Here is a 15752-nt window from a genome sequence, read left to right as displayed (position 1 = left end):
TATGCTACAATTCAGCTACCAGCCTACCGAATTATTTTGTTGTTGTTGTAAATGTTCTACAATGTGAATTGTGTAGGTTAGACGTTAAATGTATTGTGAAGTTTTCACAGCTTTTATATATTTTTCTGCAGGAATTCTATGAGATCTGAAAATTATTTCAACAGTACCACCAGGGGGAAAAAAGATTGCAGAAGGCTGCTCTAAATATTAGTGCTGTCTTTGTGGTCTTCTAGCCTAAACTCCATTTAATTAAGACCAAGTCACATTCAGTGATTTTACTGTAGAACTATGTCTCAACTATGCTGTTTCCTGCCAAGAAGCTATCAAAAAATAGTCACATGCATTAAATAGACAAAAATAGGACAGCACACTTGAGTGAACCTTGTAACCTTTTAAAAAAATAGATAAAAGCAGACAGTGAAAATGGAATACATGAAATTATTAAATGGAGACAAATTAGAGCAAGAAAGGGGAAACTTACATCCTCATTGGTTGTTTGATTGGAGCTGATCAAATAAGTATGAAAACCTGAGAGTCCAACAATGGACCAAACGGAGAAGAAACACACTACAGCTTCTAGGACAGTGATTGAATGTCAAGGCATTATTAACTCAAAAATCAGTGAAGATAAAGGCTATTGGCAATAATAGTTAAATGAACACTCCTTACAAATCAAGATTATCACTCAGAATCACTATTGTACCTGGAAACAACAGATACGCCAAGTTTACTAGTACAGTGTGTTTGGAAAGTTCCACATTTTCCTGAAAAATTTGATTAAATTAGTAACTATGCAGGTATATACATATTTAAAAAATCTTCCCATCCTGTAAACTTGAAGGAGTTATGGATTTCACTTAAAATCAGTTCTGGAGATATACATTATAACTTGCAAAAAAGGCAGGATTAGAATAAAATATAGTATTGTTTAAAATTAATTGGTTGTAAAATAAAGTAATCCCTTTAATTAAATTGAATTCTGCACCTTCATATTCCAATTTCACACACAAGCCACTCGTTTATACTGAAACATGCAGGTACACACAAGCACATATATACAGTATATATACAATCATTCATACTGTATATGTATACACACACACACAGTTTCAAATCCACAAGAGGAGGCATATTAAAACACAGTGTCAGGCCCCCATGATGCCAGCTGTCTCTTTGATTGGTGTATTATATTGTAGGCATGCACTAAAGTGGGCAAACTGCCACACAATGACACAATGCTGCATTTGTCATGCTGGAAAGCATTGGACCCCAAGGATACCTCTATCTCTTGCCTTCTAATAGGAACAATAAAACAGGGAAAGAAGGAAGAGGGGAAATGGTATATAAAGGGCAGGGGTGGATAGCAGGAAGGACGGGGTGGAACACAGTTCCACCAGCGGAAATGAAGCTGTGTGCCCAGCTCCATCCTCTTCCTCCTCCTCGGAAAGTGGCAGGGAGACCAGCACCAGCAGGAGTTGCAGGGAGCCCATTTCCTCCCCTCTCTTTTCTAAACAGCTAATCAGCACCCATTCGCATAGCTACCAAGCCTGAGGCAGGGGGCGACCCAGGAAGGAAAGCGCGGAAAGCAAATTGTCACCCCAGAGAGCGACACTGGTGAGGTTGTAAGTCAAGGACTTAACAGTTCACTTGATTGATGATGATTGTTCAAGCCAATCCCACCTGGTCACATGGTCGGCAAGCCACTCCTACCCGGTCACATGACCATCAAGCCACACCCATAAAATAAGCCACACCCCCAGTGTGGTAGATTAAATTTGAGCTGCCCATTACTGATAAAGGGGTAGCTGCCATGATAAAGTAAAAGGAAGTGAAAGCCAATGTTCAATAGAGATCAAGCAATGGGAAAAGATAACTGAATAAGAAAGGATCAAGGTGACAGAAATCCTGTTTAGGTCTTACCAAAGGGTTAAAGTTAAACCCATCAGGCAAAGCATAGCATCAGGAAATCTTCAAAGATATCTACACTTCTGGCCAGTGGTACTTGCAGCTATTTACATCTGAACTCATTCAGTGATATTGGCTATTCTTCGCAATCAAGTCTTCTTATTGGATTAATGCAGCACTTTACCATTCAGTCAGTTTTGCTTTTCTATGAAAGTTAAACGGATGGTATGTGGGAAAAAATAAATATAGCTTATTCTAATATGACTTAAGTTCCAATATATCTTTTCAGCCACATAAAACTAACACGATATACCAATCAAAAGGAACAAATGAATGAAAAGCAGAAATAATATCATAAAGGCTTTTGACTTCGATGTTTGGTTCACCTTTTGATATGCTTCTTTCTTACTGATTTTTTCCCCTTTCTAATATTTTACTTTATGGCATTTTCTAAATACAGTACTAATAGTACAACTACAAATCTGATCTCTGAAATGTGGAATTAAAAAAAAACACAGCAGATGGTAAAACAATGGTCAAGTCTTTTTCTTGCAAATCATTGAAGGCAATCGCTCCTGGAAAAATAGTAACTCTTCTTTGTACTGGAGTTACAACTTCAAAATGGTTTTCTACAGCAGACAAGATGTAATTTGATATTATTTCTACCTTACTTGAGATGTAATTTTTTTAATCCACTTTGCCCAGAATTTTGAAAAAAAAATTCTGGAGGAATGCACAAATAAACATTTTTCAGAGATAAGGAAAAGAGCAGAAAACAGAACAAGAACATAAGGCCCAAATATTTTACTGGGTTGGGTTTTTTAAAAGATATATTTAAGACATTTCTGTATGGTTGTCAAGCAGATACCTCTTGCCAGCCTGGTTACTATGGAAAGTCTGTGTGCCACAAATTCCAAAGCCTTTGTATATTTTAGTATTTGCTTCTCAAAAACCAAATATTTGAGGACAGCTAAACAATATGTGAAATAACATACCTATCCCTGTGAGTAATATTTCATGCTCGACTCCTCCTCATATTTTAATTGTATTTATTATTATCGCTATTAGTTTATTATTGTCTATCAGTTTTAATATTTGTAAGCATCCCAGAGTCACATGGCAGCATATAAATCCAATTAAAAAATGAAATATACTTCACATTTAAATATCCGCATAGAGTCAGTTTGGTCTAGTGATAAGGCACCAGGCTAGGAACCTGGAAACTGTATATGCTAGTACTGTCTTAGGTGTGAAAGCTGTATGGGTGACTTTTAGCCATTCATACTCTCTCAGCCATAATACCAGCTTGGGCAGTGATCTGGCTGATTAATTTCTAATGCATCCAGTGGATCAATACTTGTTTGATTTGAAAATAGTGGATCCTGCACTTACGGGAAAACTCTAGGAAGAAAGTATCCACATCATTAATAAAGTACACCAGGTACCGGCAACAATACTTAGATGCACCACTTCATCTATTAAGTATTCTGGTTAGTTAACAATTACCAAGAACAAGAAATGAAGCTGCTGATAGTATGTTACATTGTTCCTAATAACTCAATTTCATGTATTTAAATAATGGGATTGAGACAGAAGTGATATTTAAATTTCTTAACTAGAAGCTGCCTATCTCCATCTGAAAAGAAAAGAAAAAGAAAATTTTTCTCTTCATCCAACCTCACCAAAAGTATCAGAAATCCAATCATATACTGTACTTCCAATTAATCAGAATCTATCAACCATTGCTCGACAGATTGATGCTGTCAGGGCAAAATAAACAATCTTGGCCATTAGCTATGATATTCAAATGTTATTGAGAAATGTAGACATAATATATAAGTAAACATGAAATCATATAACTGCATCTATCTAAGACTCTGAATATGAAAAGCTTGTTATGCAAACTCATAAAACAAAACACATCTACTCTCCATCTATTTATATTTTGCAAACAAGCATGAAGAAGAACTGAATAGGATTACATTATAATGCAAAGCAGTTTTGATGACATAAGCAATAAATAAAGAGAATGCTGTCATAAAACAATAGAGAAGCAAACAATCTATAGATATTCTCAGGAGGCTAAAAGAAGTAGAACCATTAGCCCATATATGTTCCTAAAGACTAGATGCTTGATGGAGAATTTATGACATGCGTGCAGTGCCCACTCTGGGCATGTGAGCTGTCACCCTAGTTCAGCTCCACTACGCGTGCCCGCACACCTCCTGCCGGTCAGCTGGTTATCAGGTCTCTGCCACGCGTGCGCAGGGGGTGGGGTGCATGCAGGGGCACACATATGAAGTACGCGCTGCGGGCTGTGTGAGTAAAATGAAACTCCCCCCCCCCATTATCTTTTAAGATGAAAGTTCCTCCAAAATTACTATGAAAAAATGAGACCAAGTGATAGAAAATAAGGATTACATACTTCTATTTCTAACTTTGTTTACACATGGAATGGATGAAAAATGGTGAAAAAACCCCTCATTAGTGATAGAATTATATATACAGTACTTCAAAACAGAGAAAAACAGAGTAGAGAGAGTGTAAATGGTGATAAGGAAATTTCTAAACTATGTAATTCAACACATTAGAATGATTTTTTTAGTTTCTGTCTTTCCTCCTTCTTTCCTCCTTCTCTCCCCCTAAGATTGCTAGCCCCTAAATACAAAGGATAATGAATGATTCACTAATTCTTCCTGAAAGTAATCAACAAATTTGGCATCAATCATCCTTTTGTTCAGAATATATAAAAAGTTCTTTCTTTTTTTGGGAATGGAAAAGCATAATTAGAAAGAACCGTGATTCTTTTAATTGGAGGCTATTACATTATTTACAAACAGTGTTTGAACAGAAGCTATTAAGTGTTTATACTTCAGTATTTGTGCTTAATAAATGTTTAGCCATTTTATAGCTGAAAACCTTTTATTTGCCGCCTTATAATTTCCATTAAAATTTGTAGCACTCAATGCTTATTATTGTGTGGAGATGTTATACTAATATTTATAGATGTATGCATAATGCATTGCTTAAAATGTATACATTATAAGAAAGCAGTTTGTATACCTGTGGGAATTCTTCTGAATTTACAGTGTTTAAGGTCATATTGAAAACCTATGAATGATATATATTTTTTTATGAGAACCTATTGAGATAGAGGAAAATAGCAAGTGTCATGTAAACCAATAAAAAAGTGTTGCATAAGCATGTTCCTGGTTTTCTTCTCATTCTCTGAGAATGCCTATTAAGTATTATAGCAGATTTTCTTTTGGATACTTTAGCCTCTAATGCACATTATGTGAGAAATTTTAGTTTACAAAGAACCATTTTTGTTTGTGTGTTCTATCATATTCCTACATAAGCTGAGGGGTAAGTCTGAAACTGCAAACTCATTTCACTATCTCATCAAAAATGTTTACAATTGTACCACAAAAATATTCTGGCCATTAAAATTCATAGGCCAGCTTTTCCCAATCTGGGGCCTTCCTGGTGTGCTTGGACTTCTGCTCTCATAATTTGGAGCCAGCAGAGCTTGGTCATGTTCATATGGGAAATTGAGATGCCATTGCTTTAAAGCGTAACTTGCTGGAAAAATCAATTATATATTACATGTAAATCTGTCATATATTTTTACATATAAACTCACAGAAGTGAGGTACTTAGTTTAAATTTAATGTTTTCATATCCATTAATTTAAAAAATCTATTATCTGGCAGCAGAAAGCAAACAAAAGTATATCTAAACATTAATTCTTTAAGAATTATTGCAACAGAGCTAAATGTATTTCAGTAAAAGGATATCTTGCAGGACTGTCTTTAAGTGCAGTTAAAAATCCTGTTTTCTGAGTTCCTGTAAAGATAATACATGGCAATTGTATTTTCATATAATCACAACACATAATTTGTTTAAACCAACCTTAAAATGTTGATGAAACTGATCAATAAAAAATAGAGAAAATAAAATCAGAATTGCATATGCAGGATAGTTTCTCATTAACACCAGATTAATGTCTGCAGGCATTAGTTACATATAAATAAGATTCATGATTTCCTTCTTTTTACTATCCTAATATGGAAACAAACTATTTCAAGCTCAGTTTTCTCCATAAAAATGTGCTTAGTGATTTATTTTTTCTCTCACGCACACAAAAAATGTTTTGGCTGGATCAGGAGATCTTTAGCTACAGTCTGACCCAAATTCCAAGCTTTTTACAAATTCCTTTGGAGATACTACTAGGAGATATGAGCAGCCAGCAGTAAATTTCATTTTAATGAATTCAAAGCCCCAAGTGCATTACTTATTTATTAGATTCATATTTAGCTGAAATAAAAAAGACTCTTGGCCCTTCTAAGGAATTCTTGAGTAAAGGACCCTTTGAAGAACTGGCCACAACAGCATTTTGTGAAATGAGAGGCTGGATCCAACCATTTATCTTTTTTTCCATCCATGGTGGCATCTCCCAAAATACAGTATAAAATCAGTTCATGCTACTAAACAAACAAATCACATTGTCATTGGGCTAACATGAAATAAAATACTTAGCTGATTCCACCAGGGGTGAAATTCAATCCCCCCCCCACTGGTTCTGTGGGTCTGGTAGGGGAAAAATACTACAAAATCTCCATTCCCCACCCCATTCCTGGAAAAGGATACTGCAATATCCCCATTCCCTCCCCACTCTGGGGCCAGGCAGATGTGGTATTTGCTAGCTCTCCAAACTACTCAAAACTTCCGCTACTGGTTCTCCAGAACTTGTCAGAACACGCTGAATTTCACCCCTGGATTACACCTTTATTAAGACAAGTATATCATATGATTTTATATAGGTTAGTATGTGTGTGTTATTTAACTTTACAGCCCCTATTTTGTCTTCACAACAGGTTTGTGACATAGATTGGGCTGAATGATAATATTTAGTGAAAGATTACCCAATAACTTTCTATAATCAAGTGATAGCCTGAAGATGGTCTCTTCTCTTTTAGTCTAGTACTCAAAGCACTACACCATACTGACTACTTATTTGATTAACTATGTACCTGAACTAGAATTTATTAAGATCTTTAAAATTGCTCCACTGAGGTGTCAGGTATCTTGATCTCTACTAAAAGTCTACCACTCAGTGAAAAGAGCCTGCAGAAAAACTGACAATAGCCAATTATTCTTTTATATAAACTAACTTAAAAAAGGCAACACATGATTAAGAAATAACAAACAAACAAACAAAAAACCAGTTAGTAAGGATCTGAATTAAGAAGAAACTTTTACAGTTGGAAATTACGTTAAAGGCCAAACAAAGAATACCAACTGGGGTGGGGGGGAGTGAGGTTCTTATAAGGATACACATATCCTAAATGATCAAAATTAAAGTTAAAATTTAATTCTCAGGAAAATGATTACATACATAATCTGATTTTACTAGCATACTTACGATGGATGATGTGGGTAATAACGAATGCAAATATAAAAACTGTCAGAAATGACAGGGATAAAATAAACATATAAAAAAATCTGTAGTTTCTTTTCCCCACACAGTTGCCTACCCAGGGACAATGATGATCAAACCGTTCTGAAAAGATGTAGAAGAAAAAAAGAATTTAATTAGGAAAAAATGTTGGGTGTATATACCAACAATTTTCATTTTTTTCCGAATCTACAAATTCCCTTTTGCCTAGCTGAACTAAATGTGTTTACAAGTTCTGAAACTAGTTTCTGACTACCTTTGATGAGCAGCAGAATTTTTACTTCACTTTCAGATTTCAGCAAGCATTTGTTTGGTTGAATAAATCATCTGTTTTCAATAACTATTTTTGTTATTTGTTTTATTATTTTCCTCCTAAAGCAGAGATGTCAAACTCGATTTCAGTGAGGGCCACAACAGGGTTGTGTTTGACCTCGGATGGGCGAGTGTGTGTGTATGTGTGGCTGAGGGTGGGCACAGCCATGGTGGCATGGGCATGGTGGGTGTGGCCGGGGTGGGCATTTGACACAGGCTCAAGATTCATTTCCCCCCCTTCTTTCTTTCCACAGTTCTTTACTATAATCTTCTACCAGATATTACTGGGAAACATTTATTACTTATACTTCATACTCCACTAAACCTTTAATTTCTAAATTTATATCCCATTGTTTAATAGTAAATTGCTTTTCCAGGCAGAAAAGCTATTTATACTATTGTATTTTTATTATTTGACTAATATTAAAAATACAATAGCATAAATAACATGATAGTACAAGATCTAACATTAGAGGTGAATTTCCAGGATAGTAAACAGCTGACAAATATAGGTCATAGATTACATGATCCTACAGTATGTAAAATCTGGCATGAAACTGTAATATTAACATAGGATGTTGCTTGTTTTTTATCCAGATCAGTCACTTACTTGAGACTGCATAATTGTAATCCAGTCCAATCTAGTCCTCCTGCAGCACTCTATCCACTGAAAAAGGGCCATGTGGATGCTGCACAAGGTCTCTGTTTTTGGCCAGTAGAAGGTTGCTGGAGGCTGAGGAGGCTGGCAGAGGCACCATCTGCCCATCTTTGATATTTCCAGGCTGGCCCTGCAGGCCAAATTTAAGCACCCCTTGGGCCAATCCGGCCCACAGGCCTTGAGTTTGACACTCCTGTCCTAAAGCACACACTGAATATTTGGGGTAATTTTCTATAAATATTTTAAGCAAGCAAATTAAACTTTGGATAGACAATTTAAACACAGTCCCAGAAGAAGGCACTGATAAACTACCGTGTTTCCCCTATAATAAGACATATCCTGATAGTAAGCCCAACAGGGCTTTTCAGGACATCCATTGAAATAACCCCCCAAAATAATCCCCCCTCCCCAACTACATATACACACACCCTGCCCCAAATTGTGCCCGAACATCTTACCAGAGTCTGGAAGCTCGCTGCTTCTCTTTCTCACCCAGTCTTTGCCATTCCTTGAAATGTAAAGAAAAGAAAATGTAAAAAAAAACTTCTCGTGAGTGCGAGTAATTAACTACTTCTCACACTCGCGAGAAGATTTTCTTTACATTTCAAGGAGTTTCCCTGCAAAGACCTGCTGAGAAAGAGAAGCGGTGAAGCTGCCATATGCTGGTAAGATGTTCAGGCACAATTTGGGGGTGGTAGGCGATGGAAAGGGGCAGGCTGCGAGACAGGCATCTTACCAGCGTTTGGCTTCTCTCCACCACTTTGCAGGGAAACTCCAATGTAACTTCTGAATGAGCTGCCACCGCCCAGGAAAATAATGTGATTAATGAGCTCTCTTGCAGCGCGTCTTCTCTATCTTCTTCTCCCAAGTGGCAGCTGTGTGTCCAAAGATTGGGAGGCCAGATTCAGTGAGCCAAATGCACCGCTGCCACTTAGGAGAAGAAGAAAGAGAGGAGGTGCTATGAGAGAGCCCATTTCTCATATTGTTCTTTTCCTGGGCGATGGTGGCGTGTTCAGTTCCCCGAATTTGGCCTGCTGATCTTTGCTGGCGAGAGGGAGTGCCAGGTGGGGAAGGGTGGGACAGTGGAGAAATAAGACGCAAGAAAGTTTTCTCTCTTCCAAATTCCACCAGAAATGAGTCTTTATGAGTCTTCATTGCGCCTGTGCAGCCTCTTGGTCGGCAGTTGCTTCTACTCGGCGGGATGGCTGAGGCGCTGTGGGTATTGCTGCTGCCCTCACTGCTGTCACCTACGAAGGCCTTAGCCAGCCCCCTGCAGGGCAAGCTCAGCTATGGGCAGGGAGCACTGCCTGTGACCAAGCCGGCCGAGCTGCATCTGTAGGGACTGCCCAGTTTCTTACTGCCTGGGAAGGGTAAGTAGGGTCTTCGGGAGGGAGTGCAGGTAAGGTTCCTGTGAGGCTCCCCTCCCCAGGAAGAGTCCAGCTCAATCACCATCCTGTCTGGTGACTCCCAAGGTGGTGGGGCTTCCCGGGCATGCCGACGGACGCTCTGGTCAGTCAGCGCTCAAATGGGGGTAATTGGAATGGAGAGGACCAGGGGGGAAGGGGAGGCCTCCAATGACCTTCCAGTTTCAGTTCCAGCTGCAGCCATCACCCTACAGTGGGAAAGTCACTTGCAGAGCAACCGCTGCCCTGGCTGGGGTTGTAAGTCAAAGAGTCGGAGTTTGGAGGAAAGAAAGACAGAATTCTGCTGCTTTCCTTGCGTGCAGCCAAAAGCAGAAGCAGCAGAAGTCTCTCTCTCTTACTCTCCCCCAAACTGTGGCTCTGTGGCTTCCAAACCCCAGACAGAGTGCACTTCCCACACTATGGTGATGGCTGCAGCTGGAACTGGATGAGATGCTATGGAGCTGCCAGACTCCAATAAGATATGCATCTCACGGCCCGCCCCACCTCCTATACCTCGAATATAATAAGACACCTCACCCCTCCCGATAATAAGACCAAGGTCATATATTGGGTTTAAAAAACATAAGACCCTGTCTTATTTTGGGGGGAAATGGTACTTCAGCATAATTGTGAAGGAAAATGACATGGGTATGTCCATGAAGTAATCTGGAGTCAACCAAGAGATCTTTTCTTTTTTGCATTTCCCCCCCAAAAGTACCATATATTTAATCATAGAAGCCCAAAACCATTATAATGTTTAAAAAAAGATGTTGTGGGTTATAAAATTAAGTATCATGCCTTTTTTGTTACCTTGTGTACTGAGGCAAATGTTGTTTTATTGGGATGTATATTATCTTCAGCAAACTGTTATGTCTCAGCCTAATAATAGATTTCTTTAACATTAAGTATGGATATGACATTGTACTCTAAAATCAACCCAAAGAGCAGCAGTTGCATTTCAAGCTGAAAGGAAGATTGGAGTGATCAAATAGCAAACCTGAAATTACATATCCGAATCTGGGATGTATAAACAGAGAAGGGTAGACACTGACAGTTTACCTTTGGTTGTAGCAGTTTGACAAAACAGCAAAGGTGTACTTTAATGAGGAATACCAAATGAATACAATGACCAGTAATACATCAATTCTCTGCTCCAGCTATCTAGACTAGTATGCTTTTTTTTTTTTTTACTCACCTACACAGTTATCACAAAGACTGCAATGTGAGGCACGGGGTGGACGGAAAATCTTGCAGGTGAAACAGTATTTTAATTTCACTGCCTGACCATTAATGATTATTTCTTTTGTTCTGGGAGGGGGGCGGTATCCTCCTGTACTAGAGCCATTTGCAATGTCTAAATAAGGAAATAAACACAAACATAAAAACCCTGAGTGCTTTTTACTTTGTGTAAATAGTATTATAATATAAAGTTAGTTGCATCTTGTAAATCATTTATTATTAAGAAATCGATATGTAACAAATCAAATGTTACTAGATTTAACTCTTATAAAACACATCACATTGAATATGCAACTTTTGTTTCCAATTATATCCTCATATTTTCAAAGCTACAAATATCTCTTCCATCTGCATAGTAACGGGGCAGATAACGAACACAAAAATATGTTTAAAAAGAAAAATAAGGAAAGTGCAAAACAAGTCCACCAGGCTTTTAAGCTTTTTAAAAATTACTATGCCTTTTTTATCACCTATATTTAATCACTTGTCCTTTCCTTTTTCTATATATATATATATATATATATATCTTATCTGTAGGCAATTTCATCACTCCCCACGGATTTCAATATTAACCACATACTGAAGATATCCAGTTCTATTTTGCCTTTTTCCAACTGCTTCTCTAAATATTCAAACTTTGCTACTATCAGTTTCTTGTCCTGCTTTTCCTTGTTTAAATATACTGCTCAAAAAAGTAAAGGGAACACTCAAATAACACATCCTAGATCTGAATGAATGAAATATTCTCACTGAATACTTTGATCTGTACAAAGTTGAATGTGCACAACAGCATGTGAAATTGAATGTCAATCAGTGTTGCTTCCTAAGTGGACAGTTTGATTTCACAGAAGTTTGATTTACTTGGAGTTATATTGCGTTGTTTAAATATTCCCTTTATTTTTTGAGCAGTGTTTATTCAAAATACACTTTCTTATATTTTATGCTAAGGTCTCAACTCTTTGCTCACTGTCCCAATGTATTAATACAGGGATCCTCAAGTGTTTTGAACAACACCCCCCCAGACTGTTGGGGACCTGATCGGCTGGGTGGGCATGGTTAGGTGGTCATGTGACTGGATGGGAGTGGCCAATTTAGCAATCCATTTTTTCTTTGTCCTTGCTGTACTTGCTCAAGCCAAGGAATCAATTTATTTTTCCCCCAAAAGGGAAAAAGAGCACAAACTTTCTTGCCATTTGCCTAACTTAATTACAACAGTAGCTTCAGGCTCTTTAAAATAGGCCATTAAAAAAAGAATAAAACGAACAGGATTTTCTTCAAAATAACTAATCATAAAAGCTAGAAGATATGGAGACATATCTCCCATCCACCCACTTTTAAAGCACTACTTTAAAAGCAGCCCCTCCCCTACTCAGCCACTGGCCCCAGATCATATGGCTGTGAAAAACATCCGGAAAGGCTGTTTTTAAAGCATTTTTAAAGACTTTTAAAGTACAGTACTATTTTACAAGCTGGCAGCTGCTTTTCAAGCCAGCAGCATATCATCCCCTATTCACTCAAAAACCCTGGATCACGTGGCTACACTGCTGAGATCACCCCTCAGTCAGCTGGCCCTCCTCGGACCCTTCGGCCTTACCATTGGCAGCAGCAGTGTGAGCAGAAGTGAAGCTCAACCAGTGAAATAATTAACCAGAAGTGCAGCTAGAGTGGATGCTCATTGGAAGATAAGGTCAATGGTGAGGAGCAGGGTGAGGGGTAGGGCTGAATCCCACCACTTAGTAGGCCGGATACTTTGCATTGGCAGGCTGTATCCGGCCTGTGGGCCGTACTTTGAGGATGCCTGTATTAATATACAGGTTGCAAATTTCCACCCCTGAAGAAAAGGAGCTATAAATCAAGTCCAGGCAGAACCTTTAAGGTGTAATTTACAAAAATACCCATGCAGTAATGAGACAAAAGACCAAGTATGAAGTATGAACTAATAATCCTTCTCCCAGTTTCTCAATAAATAAGTAATATGAAAGTGCATGATATTGATAAATACTGAGAGTACCAACGATACTTTGTATAATTTCCTAAGTTATCTACCATTCTGAAAAGCTGATTATTTCACACAAGGCTGTCTACTTGATATAAACTGTCTGCTATTAACTGTTATCTTTAGCGTAGAAATATTCATGTTTCTAATATTAAAATGATGTATTAATATTCTTGCCTATTATGCAAAAGTTGTTTAATTATGTAGTTAAGTGTTATTTCTAAATAATCCTGTTCCTTATCCAATAAGGTTTCCAAAGCAGCAATACTTTATTTTCAGGAATGCAATGGGTTCTTCATGAATTTTTCTTCCATATAACTTCCTTTACTTCTTTTCCATTCAACTACTTAAATGTAATGAAACTGTAAGGCTAAATATTTTATAACAGAATTCTTTCAACTGACTCAGTCGCTAAAATGGGACTAAATGAAAAATTAAAGTGCCCCAGATTTCTGAATTAAAATCATGAATTTGTTTTAACATGGATTGGAGAGAATTGCTTGCAACATTAAATTTCATGTAATCCGAGGATTTGCAAGCACACCAAGAGTCTGTTTCAAATTACCAAACTGTAGTATGTTTTTTGAATATTTAAAGTATTTGCATAACCCTGTTATTTCAAGCAATTGAGTTTTTCTACTATTCCAGTTTTCAATGTTGTTTCCACATTTGTAAGTTTCACTAGCATATAGCAATAACAAAAACACTTAGTCTGATACACCGCTTTATAGTGCTCTGTAGCACTCTCTAAACATTTTACAGTCAGCATATTACCCACCCACCCAAAAAAATCTGGATCCTCATTTTATTGATCTCAGAAGGATGTAAAGTTGAGTCAACCTTGAACCAGGGGGTGGGCTATTGATCCTTTTGCTGCTGGTCCGCTCAGGGATGCACCGTGCACATGCTCGCAACAATCAAAAAATAGCTTCTGCACATGTGCAGAAGCAAAATACAAGATGGCGGCACTCACAGAGACACCAACAGTGAAAGGAACCTGCAGAAAGTCCACGAATGTGCTCCAGACTGTCAGGCCAAATCTGAAATGTCTCTCTCGGATAGACTGAGTTGAAAACTGGGGCCTGAGAGAGAGGCAGCGGGGTGTGGCTGCAATTTGATGACTCAGTCTCTGGGCAGAAAGGACAAGGTTAACCCATTTGTGGAGTCTCCCATAACTACACTGAAGAATAATTTAAAGTGCATCCTCCTCCAAAACTAGACCACAAATATATCGCAATCTTATTGTAGGCAATTGTATTTAATTATGTAGTGCTTATATTTGCAGACGTCATTTGAGTGAAAATGAGCTCTAAGTCCCTAGCCAATTATTGATCTGAGCTTGAAATTAACTATACAAAAATAAGGAGCTTAATTTTTGCAAAGCAAACAAAAAGGCTAAATTACCAAAGCAAGCCAACATTTTTAAATATTTGGCATTGCTATACCAAATGTAATGCATACCAAAACTACGTAATCCAAAATGCACACAAATCAATATCTGTATAATATTTCCATTTCATCAGAGATGCACAACATGTCCCTGCAGCATTAAAACTTTATTTCACTGAAAACGCAGCAACTTTTGTTTGGTAATTATGTGGGACCATACAGTATAGCTTTTTTTGCCCCTCTGAAATGTGGTATTAAGTATTTAGGAGGGAGGGGAAGTTTAATTACAATAAAAACAGGTACATGGATTTTTATTAATCCTTGCTAGTTATTGGATTTTTTTTTCTCTGCTGATTATGTTTTTTTTAGATATCCTGCTCAGTGCAGACAATTCTAAACCAATATGGAAAAACATACTAGTAAAAATTGCAAGAATGGATTCTTATCCATCTAATAAAGGATCAAACACTTCTGCATTCAAGAACATGCTAGAGATTTTGAAGTACTACCCAGGAACAGATTTTGACCAGATATTTAAAATTAAACCAAATAACTGTCTCTAAACTTTTAAAAAACACTAGCATTATGATGTTTCAGCTTCTTCTCAGCAGTTATTCTTGAAAGCAGATATGAAAATAAAAATATTTTCAAAGATAAAAAGAATTTTTATCAGAGATTCTTGTGGAGAAGAATCCAAACAATCTCATTCTTATTATATTGCACTATATATCACAATGCAAGGGCCCAATTTTCTAATTCCTTATCTGGTGAATAATTCAATTCTGATTTATGATTAAGTATTCTTTTATCAGACCAGTGAAAATCTGTTTCCTTCAATATGGCTAAATTATATTATAAAATCTATATAACTAGGCACACATGACTGCCGCAATGACCCAATTATAATTTGTTGTTGTCTTGAATTTATTTATAAAACAAACTGTCTAATTTTTAAAATTATTTGTTAAATCACAGAATTTTGATCAGTGACCATAATGAAGGTTTCATCAATGATTAAATCATTATGTGTCAAAATTGTTCAGTCGAGTAAACTTGAAATCCTAAAATAAACTGAAGTGATCAAATCCAAATTGCAACACATAACATCAAAGGAGATTAGCATAAATTTATTCAGACGATATTGGTCTCCCAGATAGACCAGATGGGGAAACACTATATAAAGAGTTAATTCTACTTTATTACAAGGCTACATTAACGTAATCTTGCAAATCTAAAAGTACAAATTTCCTGCTGTTTCTTGTTACAGATTAGTAAAACAGATCAGTTTTTTCTCTGCCCATTACTCAGTTGTGGGCTTCCCTGCCATCTTCCAAAATCATTCTCTCATTTCATTACAGACAATTGGTAAAATATCAAATTGTTATTATTTAC

The 15752-nt window shown here is 37.1% G+C and overlaps 1 protein-coding gene across 4 annotated transcripts in view; it reads right to left on the bottom strand.

The window, feature by feature from the left end:
• ZDHHC14 (zinc finger DHHC-type palmitoyltransferase 14) overlaps nucleotides 1–15752 on the bottom strand; it is a 73092-nt gene that overhangs the window by 27334 nt on the left and 30006 nt on the right. For all 4 annotated transcript variants that reach the window (XM_070733755.1, XM_070733757.1, XM_070733758.1 and 1 more), the window contains exons 3-6: nucleotides 10932–11090; nucleotides 7331–7468; nucleotides 5703–5751; nucleotides 482–584 (exon numbers count right to left, since the gene is read on the bottom strand). In XM_070733755.1, the coding sequence (XP_070589856.1) occupies nucleotides 482–584; nucleotides 5703–5751; nucleotides 7331–7468; nucleotides 10932–11090 (449 nt within the window). The remainder of the gene's footprint in view (nucleotides 1–481; nucleotides 585–5702; nucleotides 5752–7330; nucleotides 7469–10931; nucleotides 11091–15752) is intronic.

The sequence above is a fragment of the Erythrolamprus reginae genome, chromosome 1 (assembly GCF_031021105.1).
Source record: "Erythrolamprus reginae isolate rEryReg1 chromosome 1, rEryReg1.hap1, whole genome shotgun sequence".
NCBI lineage: Eukaryota > Metazoa > Chordata > Lepidosauria > Squamata > Dipsadidae > Erythrolamprus > Erythrolamprus reginae.
The sequence above is the reverse complement of the archived record's forward strand: the minus strand, read 5'-3'. Positions and strand labels throughout refer to the sequence as shown.